Below are 18426 nucleotides of genomic sequence, written 5' to 3'. Positions count from 1 at the left end.
AACGAACGAACATGTACCGAATTAAAAAAGGAAGTATGAAAATAAAAAAAAAAAAAAAAATGTCCATAGTAATCCTCGTTAAAAAATATTATAAATAAATATTATTAAATTCGTAATAATATCATCGTATATTAATAAATAAAATTAATAAATAATTTAAGAAAAAAAAAAGTGAGAAAAATAACATCTTTAGAATAATTGTTCTAAATTTATTGATCGTGGGTATTTTTTTTTTTTTTTGTTTTTCTGTTGTGTTAAATACAGGTAGCAGACCAGTATTGGGAACCACTGGACGTTGAGATCCACATGCTGATCTTATTGGTACCATTGATTCTGATCAATTACATTAGGAACCTCAAGTTACTCGCGCCATTCTCCACCCTCGCGAATGTAATCACATTTGTCGGATTGACGATGATTCTAGTTTACATGTTTAAGGATCTACCCTCCCTTAAGGAAAGAGAGATGTTCGGCACACTGAGAAATTTCTCTCTCTATTTCGGTACAACGTTATTCGCGTTGGAGGCCGTTGGCGTGGTAAGTTTAATGTTCCTTCTTCTCATCTCTTTGCTTTGTTTTTATCGTTTAAGCTATAATAAATTACTTTTCTATTTGAAGAGGCAACTATGATTCATAGAAATTAGTAGAAGTCTATCGAAATGACCAGAAAATGACAATTTCAATCTATATCAATAATATGATTACTAGTTTCATCTTGTACACTTGCAATTATTAAAAACTGGTATTTATTATGAATGAAATCTTTTCAATTCCATTTATTTATTCAAAATAATTTTTAAGTATTCCATTGAATAATCTAAATTATATAAAACAACCCTCAAATTTCAAGCATAATTAAAAAAATTAAATAATAAAATTATTTCTCGTATCGTAAAAAAAGAAGAAGAAGAAGAAGAAGAAGAAGAAGAAAGAAACATTATAAACGAAACAAATATGATTTGTTCTCGTCCATAGAAACGTACACGTGACCGAAAGAAACATCGACGGAATATTTCCAACTTCGACACACGTACGCGCAATTTAGAACAATATCTCGCATTAGTTTTTCAATTTTACCCTCGATCGATCTATCATTTGGCCTCGTCGATCATTCCCCGTGACTGTTAGGCAGAAACGAGTTTGCCTGAGCTTAGAATAGATCGACGACGCCGCCGCTTCGTTAATAAACAAATAAATGGCCACTTACGGAACAACTTTGAGATTGCGGTGATCAGATCGTGAATGCGTCAATGCAATCCCTGCTATTATTTCCCAGAAGTTCTCAGCCTGCGTCCAAGATTCCAGTGATCCTCAAACTTTTCTTAATCCCCAACATCCTGTACACATTGTTTTTAATTAAAGATATGATTATGAAATTTGGAATTTAATTGAAAATTGTAAAAAAAAACTTTAGAAAATATTTTTTTTTCTTGTTTAATATCGATTTTTTTAAGAATTTCTTTTGTTATATATTTAGATAGAAAAAATATATCCTATCAAATATTTGATAATTATTGTACAAGTAATAAATGTATAAGCTAATGAAATTTAGAAAATTTCTTCTAGATAACCTGGATATTTAAGTATTAAAATGAAATTGATCGTTTTAATTTTGCAGAATAACAAGGAATGAAATAGAGTCAATTGACGAATAATTCAGATTTAAGATACGTACAATTGCTATCTATGATAGATAAGAAAGCCAATATTTATTACTTTAATAAAGAATCTTATAGGTATATTAACATCAATCTTGATTTCTATAACTATTTAAAAAAAAAATAAACTATAAAATCGGTATTAATTAATTAATACAATAATATTTAATTAATTAATACAATAATATAATATTCACTCAATTTTCAAATCTTTAATTTATCATTTATTTTTTTATTCTATTCTATGAAAATTTAAATAAATATCGATGTAAAACCTATTCTTCCATTGCAGATTATCGCATTGGAGAACAATATGAAAACGCCACAATATTTTGGAGGATACTGTGGCGTATTGAACATAGGAATGACAGTTATAGTGACTCTTTACATTGTCATGGGATTCTTTGGTTACATAAAATATGGATCCGATGTTGAGGGTAGCGTTACTTTTAATTTACCCTCCAAAGAAATGTAAGTGATTTGTTATATATTTATTTTTGTTAAAAAAATATTGTTATCGTGAATCTGAGACTATGATTTTTACATTACAGTATGGCACAAAGTATCAAAATAATGTTCGCAATCGCTATTTTTATTACGCATGCTCTTCAAGGATATGTTCCAGTCGATATTATTTGGAATACTTATCTGGATCAAAAGATACAGAAGAGGAAAATCTTCTGGGAGTATGTTTGTCGAACTATCATCACTTTGAGCACGTGTAAGTTTCTTGATTAATGTGCTTTTTGTGTGATTAATGTTACACTTAAAGTTAATAACATAGAAATATGATGCAATTTCTTCATCTCTATATTATGCACTCTTTATTTCTTCTTTTACAATCCTATATATCTTTTCATTTATTACAATATCAATCTTCTTGCAATCAAATTGATCATCATTATCCTTGTACCAAGTCTTTTTCATCCTCTTATTCATCATTCTCTATTCTCTCTTGATATTTAATTCTCTTAACTTTATCCTATTCCTAAAAACAAATACAATTCTATATCTCTTTCTTCTCTTGTAATTATCTTATTAAATTAGCTTTTCTTTACCTCACTTTATACAATATAAAATCTTCCTCTTCACAATCACATTGGCCATCATCATTTCCAAACAAGATTTCTTCATCCCTTCTATTTCTTCTTTTTCTGTATCTCTCTATCTTTCTAAAAACAATTCCTTCTATCTTATAATATTCAAAATCATCTTCTTATAGTTACATTGGCCATCACCGTTCCCAGACTGGGTCTCTTCATCTCTCTATTCGGCGCCCTCTGCCTCTCCGCTCTTGGCATCGCGTTTCCAGCGATCATCGAGATCTGCGTCCTCTGGCCAGACCGTGACTTGGGTCCCTGCATGATCATGCTTGTAAAAAATCTTTTGTTAATCGTATTCGGTCTCCTAGGTCTTGTGGTCGGCACATACGTGAGCATGGTCGACATAATAAACTTCAAGTGAGGCTTTCGATCGATGTCAATTCAAGAACGATCGAAGGAAGGCAGACAGATGGGGATGAGAGGAGAGCAGAAGGGTTAAATGAAAAAAAAAAACCAGTTTGGACACGCTTGTTCGAGTATCGAGGACGAGGCTTCGTCACAGTTTTATAGCTTAATGAGCGGCGCCTTTTTAGGTAGTCAGGTACCTCCAAAGCGGCTGGAAGTCTTTCTTTTAGTGGAAAATCGCGAGAGTGCATTCTGGAAATGCTTCTCTTAGTGCACGTAGGCCGAGTTTAGATGTTTTATTAAGATGGAGAGTCGTGCAGTGTTGGATAAAAGAAACACGATTAATGGAGAATTTTAATTGCTTGGAGTTTGATTTTGCAGAGTGTTGGATAAATTTATTAATTTAATCGTTGCTGTTTGTTCCTTGATAGTGACTAATTAGACTGTTAAAATAATAGCGTTTTATAAAAAAAAATGAAACGAATATAAGAACCGAAATGTAAGTCTTAATGTTTACTTTTCTTTAAGATTTTTCTATTCAAATTTAATTTTAATCGTATTTGTAATAAAATTAATGATTCTTCCCTTTCGAATTAGAAATATTAGATCGAATATTGTCCATTAAATGATATTTCGCATTTTTTCGCAAAGAGGAATGTCCTCGAACACGGTGCCTATGTAAATGATTAAATGCCTAGTTCACCTTAGTCGCACTGCCTAAGAGCACTTTGAAAAGAACGAATTAAACGTTCTTCGAGTTGCTCAATTTATTCGAAAGTATCTTAAATAAATAATAGAAGGCTAAGTAGACAACTCGTAAGATTAATATATATATTGTAGAAAATTAAAATTAAGACGAGCAATTTTACAAAGTAAATCGAAAGGGAGGAACTATCACGAATTAATAAAATTTTATTTGTGAATATCAAAAATTTTTTTACGATAAAATATTTGTTTTGTATCGATGAAATTTTCAATATAATGATGTTTCATTTTTTAATTTCTAAATAACGTCCAGCACTGGACATAGAGCGCTCTTCGAAGAAAAAAAGAAATTAAAAAAAAGAAAAAAAATAAATAAAAAAAAAAGAATAAAAAAGAAGTGAAAAAAACATCGTGACAAAACGAAACCTGTGATCGAAGATTTTATAAAACGAATGTTGCATTTCTATCGAATTTGTTGATTATTGTTGAAAGAGTTTACAGATATATATATATATGGACGTTAATTATTTTTCGAAAATGAAAAAAGAATATTTACGAAGTCGTTCGAGAGTCTTTCTTTCGTTCTCGGTGATACGAGTACTTATGCTCATCTTACCGGATGTTCCTACATCCAGTGTGATTCAGATGTTGACAAGGAAATTTGTTTTTTTTTTTATATTTTGTGACAATTGAAAACGATATTAAAATAAGAAAAAAAGAAAAATGAGAACGCGTAATTATAAAAGTAAAAAAAAATATGTATAGTCAGTGACTATCATATTATATATTAAAGTAAAAGAAAATATAATTTCGAATTAAGATATAATCGTGACTATAGAATAGAAGGAAGACTGTATTATCGAAAATTACATATGAATTATATTTTTAAAGAAAAATATCATTTTTAAAGCTTAAAATCACAGTTATAATATTAGAAAATTTATATAGTTATCTACTATAAAATCTAACTTAAAGAAACGCTTGTTAGAAAAAAATATCTATATAACTATGATTGTAAGATAAATGGCTTATCAGAAATTATGTCAGGATTAAAGAAATCAATTATTAAAAAGAAATTATTATTGTTAAAAGAACAGATTTATAGTCACGATTATAATATTACAAATCTGATAATAGATATCGACTATTCGATTTAAAAAATATTAATGTTAATGAATATAAGATAATATAGGATAGAAAACAGTTTTATAATCACCTATTATATATGCATAAGCTATAAACAAATAAAATAGGTAGGTAAACTTATTTTACATTGAAATTTTGCACAAGAATGATTAATTTAAGACAGTTATAAGATATGTTTAGCTATAGGTACTACTGTACCAAAAACATAGCATTTGTAATTGTATATATTCTAGTCTTTCTTGTCAAATTTCAATGTAAAATCCTTAGAAAAATCCCTAAAAAAGAATCAAAAGTTTGGCCACCTATTTCAATTGTATCCTGCATACCTTGAATCCGAGCCAAAGAAATTGCAAATTATAATCACCTTAAATAACTTTTTGTCATAATAAGCAATTATCCCTCAAGCAATTAAAAAACGAAACTATTCATAATCAAATGAATCTTACACAATTGTTAAACGGTACATAAAGAAATCATTATGAATTCTTGCGAATCATTATAACCTCTCAACGCCTGAATCATTCGTACGCCAGGACAGAAAAAAGCAACGACACAATAAGAGAAATAATAATAATGATAATAAAAGAATGAAAGTCTAAGCTGAGACAACTGACGCCAGCAATAACAATCAAAGGCTCATTATCAATGCCTTATTTTGTATTCGTTCGCGGCTACGAATCAAGCAAGCTGAACCAAAGTTCAAAGTTCAACATGAAATAACGTACCGTAAAAACGAGATGCACCGCTATTTCTGTATCATCATCACTGCCGGGAACTCACTCGGATCATCATACGAATCACGATGCAATATATACACGTACAAACTTACACAAACAAAATATGTAAATCAAAGATCGGTCACAACCTCACGTCGAAAGATTCGTGGCACACGATTCCCGCGCTCGTACTTCGTTCGCGCGAAATCGAACGAAAAGTTCCGACGCAATACGAAGTTATCCGAATATCTTCGTGTTTATTCGCGCTTTAATGGGGTTACGACGATTGCACAATCATTTTTTAATTAATTCAAATTTCGATATTTTCAATGATTTTTATTTAATTTATTTCTAATTACCAAAATTTAAAACTTCGCTTAGTGCTTTTTTCCTATCGATTTTTTGTTTGACTTTTCTGGATAATATCATTAATTGGTGAAATTGATAAAAGGTTATAATTAAAGATTTTGTTGCTATAATTTGAAGTTTTTATAAACTACATCCAATAAGAATTATAATTTTGTTAACATTATAGCTTTTTAAAAAATTATATAATAAAAAAAATTCTTCATATGATAAAAATATAAGAAGTTATATCTTATAAAATTATATTGTTTCAATAATAATTTTTTAATTTGTTAATTGTCTTAAGAATAAAAAAAATAAAGAAAAAAGAAATTAATTATATTGGCAAAAGTTATTAATATTAGCAAAATTTTTGAATATATTAATAATATTGGTATTGGACATGATTTATATTAGAAACTTCAAATTATGTCAATAATAATAATCATAAATCGTGAAAGCCTAAATTTTTTGTTATAGAAGCTAGTGATTAAAATTTTTTTTAATTTTGCAATTAAAGATCATATACATATATTACGTAAAAAATTTTACTATTAAAAAATATTTAAAAAATATTACCAGTAAAAAATCTCATTTTTTCTTTGGTTTAATGATATTTTAACCTTCATTGCTTTATGAAATATTTTATACGGATAAATATTGTAATATTATTATAATATTATTAAACAAATATCAGTTGAATATTAAAAAATATAGTGATATTATAATAATTGTATGTTGGAATGAGAATCATACATATAATTGAGAAAAATTGCTCGTTATATTAGATGTGATGTTATTAATTTAAGATATTATTGGAAATTTTCAAATAAAAAATAAATCAAGAATCGTACTTATAGATTTCACGATTAATGGAAACATTGGTGCAATTAGATTCGCGATTACGAAGCGTTTATTTTTATTTGTTGATCGATTTTTAAACCGAAAACGATTGTCAAGTTTTGTATATTTTTACAGATTTTTCTTAAAAGATCTGTATTTTGCTTGTATGTTTTAAATTTGAATTTTTTATTTTATTTTTGATCATATTTCTAATATAATAATAATAAATAATAAATCTTTATTCTTACCCGACTTGTCCGATTTATTTCGAATGTTTCTCCTGTGATTGTTTAAATATACAAATAAGTGTTCCTTTAAATTTATAATTTGCTAAAAAATTGTTATATGTAATAAAATATTTTTTGCTTTGATTAAAAAATATATCTTTTATATAGAATAAAAAAGTAATTACAAAAATAAATAATATTTTTCTCTTAAAAATAAAAATTCTACATAACCTAAAATTTTCAAATAAAAAACTAAACTAAAAAAAAAAAGAAAATTGTTGCTTTTAGATAATAAATATATGAAATAAAATCTTAAGAAATTGAATGTCCGGCCTGTATAAAGGTTAATTAAACATTTATTATTCAAACAGCGATTCGATTCGATATTCATTTCTCTCAAACATTTTTTACATATGACTAATAATTGTCATATTTCTTTAAACAATTTTTTTTTAAATTCGATCGAGAGAATTATTAATATTATCGACATCGGTGTTTAGCGACACAACTCGTTATATAAAATATTGTAAAATGCTACATTTATACTTTTCTTCATTTTTTTTCTTCTTTTTATCGCTTTAATTATATCTAACGGTTATAATTAACGATTCTATCGATTTATTCATTAACAAACGAATAAACTTATAATCTAATATTTAATCGAGAAAAATTGATTTTTTTAAATATTTTTGGTATGTTTAAAAATAAAATAAAAAATGATAATAGGGTATAAAGCAATGATTGTTAAAATGTTTCTTTTTTATACAATGTATTGTAATTTTCACTAACTCGTATGGTTTCTAATAAATGCTTCTTGTCAAACCTAATAGCTTGGCTATTATTTTTTTGTAATTTAGATTGCAATGCTATGATTTAAAAATCTTTTCTGAATCGATTTTCCCATAAATGTTTTTTCTTTTTTTTTCTTAAAGAATTAAGAAAATATATAATACTTTTATGATACTTTAAAAAAATTAAAAGCAATAGCTCTTTCACTGTACTGACATGAAATTTTAAAAAAAAATTTTTAAAAATAAAAAAATTGTGAAAACTTTATTCCATAAATTGGTCAATTTATGTATTGAAATTTTTCTTAATAATCATTGATTCCTATTATATATCATTGAATATGATAATGATAATTATTGAATCATTGATCTTAATTTCTTTTATTTTATTTCTTTTATTGAAAGTGCATTGTCTTTAAATTTTTCTTTTATTAAATTTTATCTTCAAAAATGTTAAATAATTTTAAATATACTAATTTCTTGAAATATCCAATTTGTGAATAATTTATATATTTTTTATTTAATTCACGAGATAATTTAATTTATCTTTTTTATTTTCATACTATTATTTTATTATTATTATTCAGAGAAGATCAACAAAATTAATTTGATACATTGCAAAATATACCGATACAGAAGAATCTCGATTCAGAATCATGTTTGTTAACAATAATCTGGCAAAAATAAAATCGACGTTTAAATAGATGCATTTTATATGTAGAAACCGAGTACATCACCATCGTTTAATATTAAATCTAAACAATGATACATCTTAGGCTCGCATGTTTTTGCCTCTCGTTTTAGTATCACGAGAATCATTTTAATTAAATGACATAGCATTGAAAATGATAATTCTGTAGCGATACTGATGAAAATCTATTGTACAGCATTTTTTCTCACCGATGAATAAATTATGTATAATAAGTAAAATAAAATTGATATGATAATGAAATAAGTTGATGATAGAAATTTAAGAATTCTCAAAATAAATGAAAATTTTAAATTTTAAATTTCATTTTGAAAAGGACAAAATTTTGGATCTTAAAAATTCAAAAATTTATTAATGGAATCATAAAATTAGAAGAAAAAAAGATATAAAAATTAAGAAATAAAAATTAAAAATTTGATAATATATCAAAATAACAAAATAACAAGTAAATAAATGCATATCACAGAATCAAGAAAAAATAAAAATTAAAATATCCTGATAAATCAAAATTTATCTGACTAGATAAATAAAATAAATAGAAATAAATCAAAGAAAAAATAAGAAGGAAAAAAAATTTAAATAATAAAATATTCTAATAATTAAACTTTTTTTTAAACTAAACTAAGTATTAACTTGACTAGATAAAAAAATAACTATTAATTACATATTACATTTGTGTTGATTTAATTTTTTTTTAAAAGCTTATAATAAATGACTAAATATATCTATCTATTTTAAGATCTAAGAAAAATAAATCAAAAAAGAATGCTGTACAGTCTTTTTCATGCATTTTGAATCACGAACCAAAAGACAGGAAGTGTTGCAATTAACGACACATCGATTATGCGCAGGGACCAGCTACGCCGATGGGGTTAGAGTGAACCAGTCACGAGAAAAAGAGGAGAACATTATTTTCTTCTTTTCTTTTCCTTTCTTTTTCTCTTATTTCGCATTTTCTCATGTTTTCCTCTTCTCTCTTAAAGATTATGCATGGTCACCACTAAAATAACTACTCTGCATCATAAACAGTTTGTCGATTGGATTATGAATCGCAGCGTGCAAACTCTGAGACAAGGAGGGCGCCTCGTGAGACGTCGGTCCATGGTGGGAGTGGCTGCTACTCTGATGACCACCCTCTTGGCCACCACCACTTTCGTTCTCACCTATATCGAAGCCAGCTTCTGTGCCATCCAACGACAGATCGCTGCTACAAAAACTCTCACCTGAATGGCCTGGATATGCATCTGAAATTAAGGATTGAGATTAGATGACATAGAATTAAAAAAATATAGATTGAAATATTTGACATGATTCTTTGAAAATTTTCAAGAATTCTTTAAATATTTTAATTAAATCTGAAAATATATGCATGTAATTTTAAAAAATTTAGAAGAATTTTAAATAGATGAAATTAATGAAATAGACAAACATTAGAATTTGGAAAATTATCTTTGCAACATTAATGATTTAATGATTTTCTATAAGTAGAAGAGACTTACCGTCAGGCGAGTACGGGTTATTGGGGTTGAGCGGTTGAGTGGCTGAGGGGAAACTAGAAGATTCCCCATCGCGCATGTTCATGGCGTTCAAGTAATGACCTGCGAACGAGATCAAATGATTGGCATTGTACCAATAAACATTTATCGGGGCCCCATTAACCAGTCTTCGCAAAATTCGATTAATTAAATATTTAAATCTAAAATAATTTAAAAAAGAAAAATCGTATTAGAAATTTGGAATATTTAAGTAACAAAAATTAAAAGAGACAAGTAAACAAATTTGAAAAGAAAATTTAATAAGCAATATAATATACAAAATTTTAATAATTTTATTTAAAAAATTTATTTTTATATTTATAAATTTATATTTATAATTAAAACTATTTAAAAATCTTCTTTATTAATGAAATATGAATAAATAGAGTAAAAACAATAGAAATAGAGTAAAACATAATAATAAATTAAACTAAAATAAATTAAACTAAAATAAATTAAACTAAAATAAAAGAATAGTATTATTTAAAAAGATAAAAATATCTTGATACACAAAAATATTTCATTTTTTTTAATTAATTAAGTAATTAATAATTAAACATTTTTTTATATTCTTTAAATATAACAGTGATGATTAAGATGAAAATAAAATTACCAATCCTTTAAAATCTTACATTTTAAACTCTCCTTTCATTAATAAATCTAACTTTATCATTTATTCATCAATATATTGTTCATGATATTCTTCCAAAATTTCAATTGATTTGCCTTTCTCATTCAAATCACTGCAAATAAATTTCTATCCAATTTCACAACAATGTTTATATGCAACAATGATTCGAATGTTAATAAATAATAATTAATATGAAAATTCTTACTGTGATCACTATGAGGACTTTCTGTCCGGCGTTCCTCCTTTGGCTCTTTATCCGATCCAGGCTCGGTCTTCGCTTTTCTTTGTAACTTTTTCATTTTCGCCCGCTGATTTTGGAACCATACTTGCACTACACGTACACTAAGACCTGTATCTTTTGCCAAAGCTTCACGAACTTTTCGACAAGGTTTCGGCGATACCTCAAACGATGCTTTAAATTGACGTCTCTGCGCCGATGTGAGAATCGTTCGTGGTCGTTTGGGCCCCCGACGACCATCACGGGGTCTATTATCATCCAATAAATCATCATCTGCAAATAATTTAATGTTAATTTCATTTTCTTGAATTTTATACTAATATAATTTACAATGTTTTTGTAAATAAATAAGGAATAGAATAAAGAGTATATAGAAAATGAAAAAAGAATATTTATTGTTAAAATAAGTAAATAATTTAAAACGAAAAATAAAATTTGTAAAAAAAATCTGAGAAAATTCAAATTAAAATATTTGAAATAATATTAATGTAATATTGAAATAATAAATATAGACACAAAGAAATCAAAGAAAGCAATAACTAGAATATAATTTGAATTATAAATGAAAGCTGTAAAAAAGTATTTAAAAGTAATATTAATAATAATAGATAAAAGATGATTCAAAAAAATTCAATAATTCCAAAAAATCGTGACTAACAAACTGCTCTTCTATCGATTTCATCACAAATTTCCTTTAACAACAATTAAATGCAACATTTAAGAACAAATTAAGTTTCATTTACTTAAGAAAAAATTATAAAAAATATTCAATCAGAGAAAACACGAATACTAATATTTTCATCTCATATATTTAGATTGGCGTTCTTTTTTTTCATCAATTATTTTTTCGTTCGTAATTTATGGAAGAATCATTTCTAATTATGCTTGGTTTAAGTAGTATTTACCTTGAAAAGAGACACAGCCTTGATTCGAAATTCCTGCAGGTTTTTACTTTGGATGTCTTTAGATTGTAGTAGTACAACCTGCGAACAATGCAACAAGGTATGTACAATACGTCTCGCACGTTTCGTCGATTATTTCATCATTCTCAATTTTTTTTTATTTCCAATTTTTTATTTGTTTCGATTTTTCTTTAGTTTTTCATTTTTGTTTAAATATTTATTTCTAAAAGATAATTCTATCAATCGAATGTAAATACGCGCTTGGTCACGAAAAATTTTACGAACGAAACTTTGTAAAACCATCATTTTCAATCATAGGTTTGACAATTTTTCGTTTGATTGAAACAATGTCAGTCTATATACATATTTTTTTTTCCTATATAGAACCGCCAATCTCGATTTTATCGAAATCGATAATAAATAGAAATCGTGATAGTTGAGCAGTTTGCTATCGAATATTTCGATTTTATGAGAATATTATATTGCATTATATCTATAAATTCACGTACTATGTGTAATATTAAAACAGTTTAAAAGTTTATTTTATTTTGTAATATTTTAATAAAATAATGAACAGGAATATCTTTTATTAACTAAAGAAAATGAGAAAATAAGAGGATATATAGAAAATAACATGCAGGACTTAGAATAAAATAATCCCTAAGCAAATTAAAAAATTCAATTACTTGATATATTAATTTATTTTTGGTAATCAATTATTAGAAAATTATTAATGTAGTTATAACATAAATTAAAAATTGTATAATTTTATTAAAGTTAGATAATAAAAAATTTAAATGAATAGAAATAAGAAAAGCAAAGAAAAAAAAGAAAAAAGAAAACTAACCTTTTTTGAACAATCATGCTATATTTTTATCTTACTATGATTTTGCTAATACTATAAAAGATAATAATTAATATATCTTTATGCAAAATAGCTTTTATATTATTAATTTAAAGAACATTTAATTTTGATGTAAGTATAAAACAATAAAAAAAATAAAACGAATATTGATGAAATGAAAAATGTTCTACTAATTTTAATCCTAAAGGAACAAAAAGCGCCATCTATGTGAATTTCAATCTATTAAAATTAAATAAATTAAATATTGAAGAAATAAAAAATGATATTTACTATAACTAGAATTTACAAGAATTAAAAAAAATAACTAACTAAAACAACAAGAAATAAAAAATATCACGTATATTAATCTTAATTTATAATATATTACAAAAGTTATATTAAAGAAATAAAAAATTTCTAATACCTGTACCAACCTCGATTCAACAAATGTCACTTATACCAATCTTAATTTTTAATAACATATCACAAAAATCATACTGAATATAAAATTAAAATTAATTCTAGTTAATAAAAAGTAAAAAAGATAAAAATCATAATAAAAACATCATAATCAAGATATCATATATATCGATTATGACTAGCTACAAAATAACTATAAAATACAGACATTATTAAATAAAAAAATTAAATAAAAATATCAAAATACACAGAAAGAAAATTTAACAAATATTGAAGATAAGAGATATAATATTATAGATAAATGAAGAATTTATTGGCTATATAAATAAAATACAATAAATAATAAGATTTTATTTTTGAACAGAAAAATTAATGCTGATATTGAAATTCTATAGGATTATATTCTATAGGATTCTATAGGAATATTATTCTTAAAAAAATATACGAAATGCAAAAAAAACAAAAGATAATTTTAAATTATTATTTTTGATTCCGATAGACGTCGCCTAATGACATCTTCTCAATAGTTTCTAATAGATGTCGCCATTGTTATATGTTAACAACTACAAAATAAAATACAAACATTATTAAATAAAGAAGCTAGAAAATACAAGCATCACAATAAAAAGAAAAGAAATTCAACAAAACATCATAAAATATTAGACATAAAAGACATAATATTCACCAACCTTGAGGACTGTTCAGGTACAACTCGTGCTCATAATCTCTTCGGCAGATCGGTTGTCCCTGACGTAGGAAATAATGGGCGCCAGGAGGCAATGGTTGGCCGCACATGCAACACGCAAAACACTCCACGTGAAATACCGAACCCGGTGTCCTTAACACGAAATCCGAGCAGCTGATCTTCTCCATGCATCGTGCACACTTGACTCCAAAGATCCGCTCGTAATCGGTCCGACAATAGAGTTTTAATTCGCGAATGAAACAAGAATGAATTAAAGGTGTCGCACACGCGGCGCATGACAGACATTCCTCATGGTAGTTTCTTCCAGCTACTTGCATCACGTACTTGTCGACTATGGTGCGACCGCAACCGGCGCAAATCGTTTCCAAAAGGCCTGATTCCGTCTTCACTGATACTGACGGCTCTGAAATCAGTAATTGAACTTTTTTTATAATATTTTGAGTAATATGTATTAAGGTTTGTCTTTTTTTAGATATTTTTCTTTATTTTATTTTCTTTTTTATTTAATTTGATTTGTTTTTATTTAGTTTTTTCTTTTTATTTGATTTCACTTGATATTGGTTTATTTCTTTTTTTTTTTTTTTGGTTTATTTATTGATTTTTACTTGATTTGAATTTACGTAGGTTAGTTTAATTTGTTTTTATTTAACTTGAATTCGTATTATTTTGAATTATTTTTTTTTATATTTAGGAAATGAAAGCTTGTAATAGAAATAAACTAAAAATTTGAACTAATGGCAAATTTGAAATATTTGCTAAAAATTTATTAGAACTAACAACAATCTAAAATTAGATAAATTCGATATCCACAAAATATTTATATTTATTTATTAATTTTCTATAACATCATGTAAGTTGGATATTATTCATATGTCCATATGTTACAAAGTTTACTTTATTTATAATACTTATCAATGTGTTATCGCTTATTTTATTACTATATGATTACTGATAGTAAATGCTCTATTTACATAAATTATTAGCATCTCGATTAGAAGCACAAAAAGCTTATCTTAGATAAGCAAATAAAATTTTAAAAAAAAATGAATTTTATGAAAATTATGAACTTGTAAAAATAACGAATTCTTACGTAAGTTTATGAATTAACTTTTATTATTTCTATAATGTGATTCAGAAAATATAAATAATAAATTTGAAATATAACAATATTTAATTAACGATTGATAGATCAATTATTTTGAAACTTTCTAAAAAAAAACTCCAATATAAAAATTATTCCAATATCTCTCTTAAGTTAAGTAAATTTAATATGATATTTATTTATTGAAAATATCAATATTTATCATGATATTTATTTAGAAATATCGATATTTATTATGATATTTATTTATTGCAGATATTGGTTGAAAATCACTTCATCTCTTTTTATATAAATTTAATTAAATTAATCCTCAAAAGAATTTCTATTCCTTAATTTAATATTATATAATCAATTCTACAAGAAATTGAATATGAATTTTTTTTCTGGGAATATTTCATCATAAAAGAAATAAATATGCAGAAGTTATACCGAATGATATGGCTGTCAAACTGAGAAATGTGATAGCATTCTAGAGCAGAGAAATATTGCGAGTCTCATGAAATTTGTTCCGTCGCTTATCAATTGTCGATAGCGATTGGGGGATAAAACACATAATAATTTTCTGTTTATTTTAACGTGGTTATTTTAATTATAATATATTTCAATTATAAGATACTAAAATAAATAAAATATTATATTCTTGGTAAGTAAAAAATAATTATTAACTATTATTATTATATAATTATAATCTATTAATGATTTTATTAGATAAAAATTGTTTACAGATAAATTTATCTCTTGATTTTTTAAATCAATTGATATTTCTAATAAATATGATAAATTTATGATATTTATTATTTTGAGATGTTGGCATAATTTTTATATCGAAATTTTTCACTAAAGATCAGAATTGATTTAATTAATAGTTCACTACAGTATTGTAATATTTATCGTTATTATATTTTTTAAATAATTATATTACAGTGATAATAGAGAAAGTTTTAGCAAATTAAACATTGAAAATAGAAAAACAGTAAAAAAATAGTTTATAATAAAATTAAAAATAGTTATATTATTACTATTTTGAATCAAAAAAATATAATTCTTTTCTAAATTAAATAAATATATACTTTTCTATATTTAAAAAATATAAAGATAAAAATATAAAAATCATTAATTTGAAAAAATGAAAATTATTGACTTTACCTGCATTGTTATTGTCATTTGCAGGACGAAATGGAATCGGAGGTGCAGCAGATCCCATAGTCGGCGGACCCGACTCACCCTGCCGGTTCAAGCTACCTGGTAGCGGAGGGTAGAATTCCAACATGGTTCCTTATGCCCTCGAGTTCTCAATTTCTCAATCTCCCCACCACTTTTTCACTATTTGCACTTCTCAACAATTTTTTCCTCCTTTAATTCTCCTTTTTTTTTTCAATAATCTTTAAAGAATCAACTTTAATCCCTGTGATTCCTTTTGGACCATCAAAAAGTTCCAAGTCATCAGAATCCAAATTCACAAATATCAATGAAATAACAATCTATCCAAACCTCTATATCTATATCAATCTCCACGTCTATCCAAGTTTAAGGATCTCTTTGATCACCAAGATCCAAGTTCACAATTTCAATAATACAACAAGTATAACTTGTTTCATATATCTATATTCCAAGTCTGTTCAAGTCTAAAAGTCTCTCTAGTCACCAAGATCTAAATTCACAATTTCAATAATACAAATGTAATCTATTTTGTAGATCTATCGACTTCACATCTGTTCAAGTCAAAAAGTCTCTCTTCAGTCACCAAGATCCAAGATTAATAATTTCGAAGAAACAACAAGTATAATCATAAATCTTCGATTTCACCGTCTGTCGAATACGAAGCTCAAGACACAAATAGAAATCCGAGTTCACAAAATCGAGCGTCCTCGAGATCGAGTCATTCCCGATCATTCAACCCTCTCCTGTCCTTCGACGCGGTGACAGGTCTCAAGAAAGGATCCCATGGTCAACTCGAGTCATCCTGACGGATTTCCAAGCCCAGTGAAATTTCGATCCTCCGTTTGATACCATCCTGACGCGAACTTTGTCTCTTTTTGATTATTCCGTACCACGAAGGGTTTTCGTTCTTGACGTTCTGGTACAGTACTGGACGATACGTGACAGTTGATACGTGTCAGCGGCCCGAACTCTCAGGCTTTTTTGATGCCAGCCACCGCATCGACAGTGAAAATCATTCCCCACCCACCTGCGCCGCGAACGACGATCGACTAGAGGGTGAGAATCGAGGGCGGGACGTTGAAGGCTCGCTAAGGGAGACAAAAGCTGCGATGTGATTGGTTTGAATTGGAACCGCCCCTCGATGAAAGGTTGTGGAGAGGGTGAGTTGGTAATCGCGGTGCTCAACTGGTTGCGCGATGTTTCCGGAGATCAATATCTCGCGACAGTGACGTATAATGTTGGTGAAGGACTTGGGATTGTTACCTTGAATTTGGAATTGTTGAGGATTTGTTGGTCATGAATGCTTAGAGTAAATGATGGATTATGTAATGGAGTGATGGAGATTTGTGATTTCATAGACTTAATGTTTGCATACATATGATGAAAGAATTAAATATGAATTATTTTGGATCAAGTCAGAATTAAATAGGTGAGTGAAGAACTTGAGATTATTTTGAATTTGAAATTATTGAGAATTTATTAATGAATGGTTAATCTTATTGAGAATATAGAAAAAAAGGAGTTTAATCGATATTGATTAAATATGCTATAAAAAAATTATAAAAATATTTATATTGGTAGAAATTTGTGATAAGTTTACAAAATGATAAAATTTAAGAGACATTTATAATTTATTAAGTTTAAGAATTTTTTAATCACTTATGTACATAAGTAAATACATAAATTTTAATTTTACAAATGTAATCTTTGATAAGAATATCATTACAAATATGTACATATGGATCACAAATTAAATCACAAGTTAAATATTTAAGATTGAAAGGAACGAGGGATGTGACAGATTAGAATATAAAATTGTGTTATTCCTATTCTATATTATTTTTCTAAACATCTAATCGATTATTTGTTAACTATATTAAATTATAACATAAGTAGAAAAAGATAGAATCCATTTTACTACTGCAAAAAAGTAAAACGACCTAACAAAAAGTTACTCAAGTATCTAATATAATATTTATAAAAAATATAAATGTCTCTTTTCACTTGCTCACTTTAAAAAAAAGTAAAAATAACAATCAATGAAAAATTAATGAATACCTAAAAAAATCATAAAAAAATTCCAAAAATTAAAACAAAACCATCCACCCCCTTTCTCATACCAGAAACCAGACAAAATCCGCTCCATCGTTTATCGAAGATGGTCCAACGTTTCCGACCAATTCGTCCCGCAAACGCCACCCCGAATAAGCGTATGCTCGGTGTCGTGTCCGTTCCACCCTCCTGGTTGATCGTCTCCTTGGTCGGTGCGCTCGCACGTGTTCCATCGTGAAATACTTTGCAT

General features: G+C 26.7%; 2 protein-coding genes and 3 long non-coding RNA genes across 10 annotated transcripts in view; 2 read left to right on the top strand and 3 right to left on the bottom strand.

The window, feature by feature from the left end:
• Positions 1-3581, top strand: part of LOC102676995 (proton-coupled amino acid transporter-like protein CG1139) — a 15929-nt gene extending 12348 nt beyond the window's left edge. For all 4 annotated transcript variants that reach the window (XM_031515263.1, XM_031515262.1, XM_006609726.2 and 1 more), the window contains exons 7-10: positions 261-537; positions 1951-2129; positions 2210-2379; positions 2881-3581. In XM_031515263.1, the coding sequence (XP_031371123.1) occupies positions 261-537; positions 1951-2129; positions 2210-2379; positions 2881-3122 (868 nt within the window). In that variant the 3' untranslated portion in view covers positions 3123-3581. The remainder of the gene's footprint in view (positions 1-260; positions 538-1950; positions 2130-2209; positions 2380-2880) is intronic.
• The window catches only part of LOC102676764, an 18543-nt gene extending 12290 nt beyond the window's left edge, over positions 1-6253 (bottom strand). For both annotated transcript variants that reach the window (XR_004151893.1, XR_004151892.1), the window contains exons 1-2: positions 5683-6253; positions 1208-1337 (exon numbers count right to left, since the gene is read on the bottom strand). This is a non-coding gene — a long non-coding RNA (uncharacterized LOC102676764). The remainder of the gene's footprint in view (positions 1-1207; positions 1338-5682) is intronic.
• On the bottom strand, positions 2248-2852 carry LOC116186835. The gene is made up of 2 exons (XR_004151896.1): positions 2717-2852; positions 2248-2646 (listed from the first exon to the last, which is right to left on the bottom strand). It is a non-coding gene; the product is annotated as an uncharacterized LOC116186835 (long non-coding RNA).
• Positions 6254-8471: 2218 nt separating the features above from the next.
• Positions 8472-16266, bottom strand: LOC102676405 (LIM/homeobox protein LMX-1.2). Of its 2 annotated transcripts, XM_006609721.2 has the most exons (5): positions 16110-16266; positions 13845-14264; positions 10957-11262; positions 10085-10183; positions 8472-9829 (listed from the first exon to the last, which is right to left on the bottom strand). In XM_006609721.2, exons 1-5 carry the CDS (start codon positions 16231-16233, stop codon positions 9570-9572), a joined length of 1209 nt encoding a protein of 402 aa, XP_006609784.1. In that variant the 5' UTR covers positions 16234-16266; the 3' UTR covers positions 8472-9569. The 2 variants fall into 2 exon arrangements, with proteins under 2 accessions (XP_006609784.1, XP_006609785.1); XM_006609722.2 differs by lacking the exon at positions 10085-10183.
• LOC116186834 lies at positions 14007-17635 on the top strand. Its single transcript, XR_004151895.1, has 2 exons — positions 14007-14317; positions 16134-17635. It is a non-coding gene; the product is annotated as an uncharacterized LOC116186834 (long non-coding RNA).
• Positions 17636-18426: the final 791 nt, after the last annotated feature.

Source organism: Apis dorsata, unplaced genomic scaffold (genome assembly GCF_000469605.1).
Source record: "Apis dorsata unplaced genomic scaffold, Apis dorsata 1.3 scaffold_59, whole genome shotgun sequence".
In the NCBI taxonomy this organism is placed as follows: Eukaryota; Metazoa; Arthropoda; class Insecta; order Hymenoptera; family Apidae; genus Apis; species Apis dorsata.
This window is presented reverse-complemented; position numbering and strand designations above follow the sequence as displayed.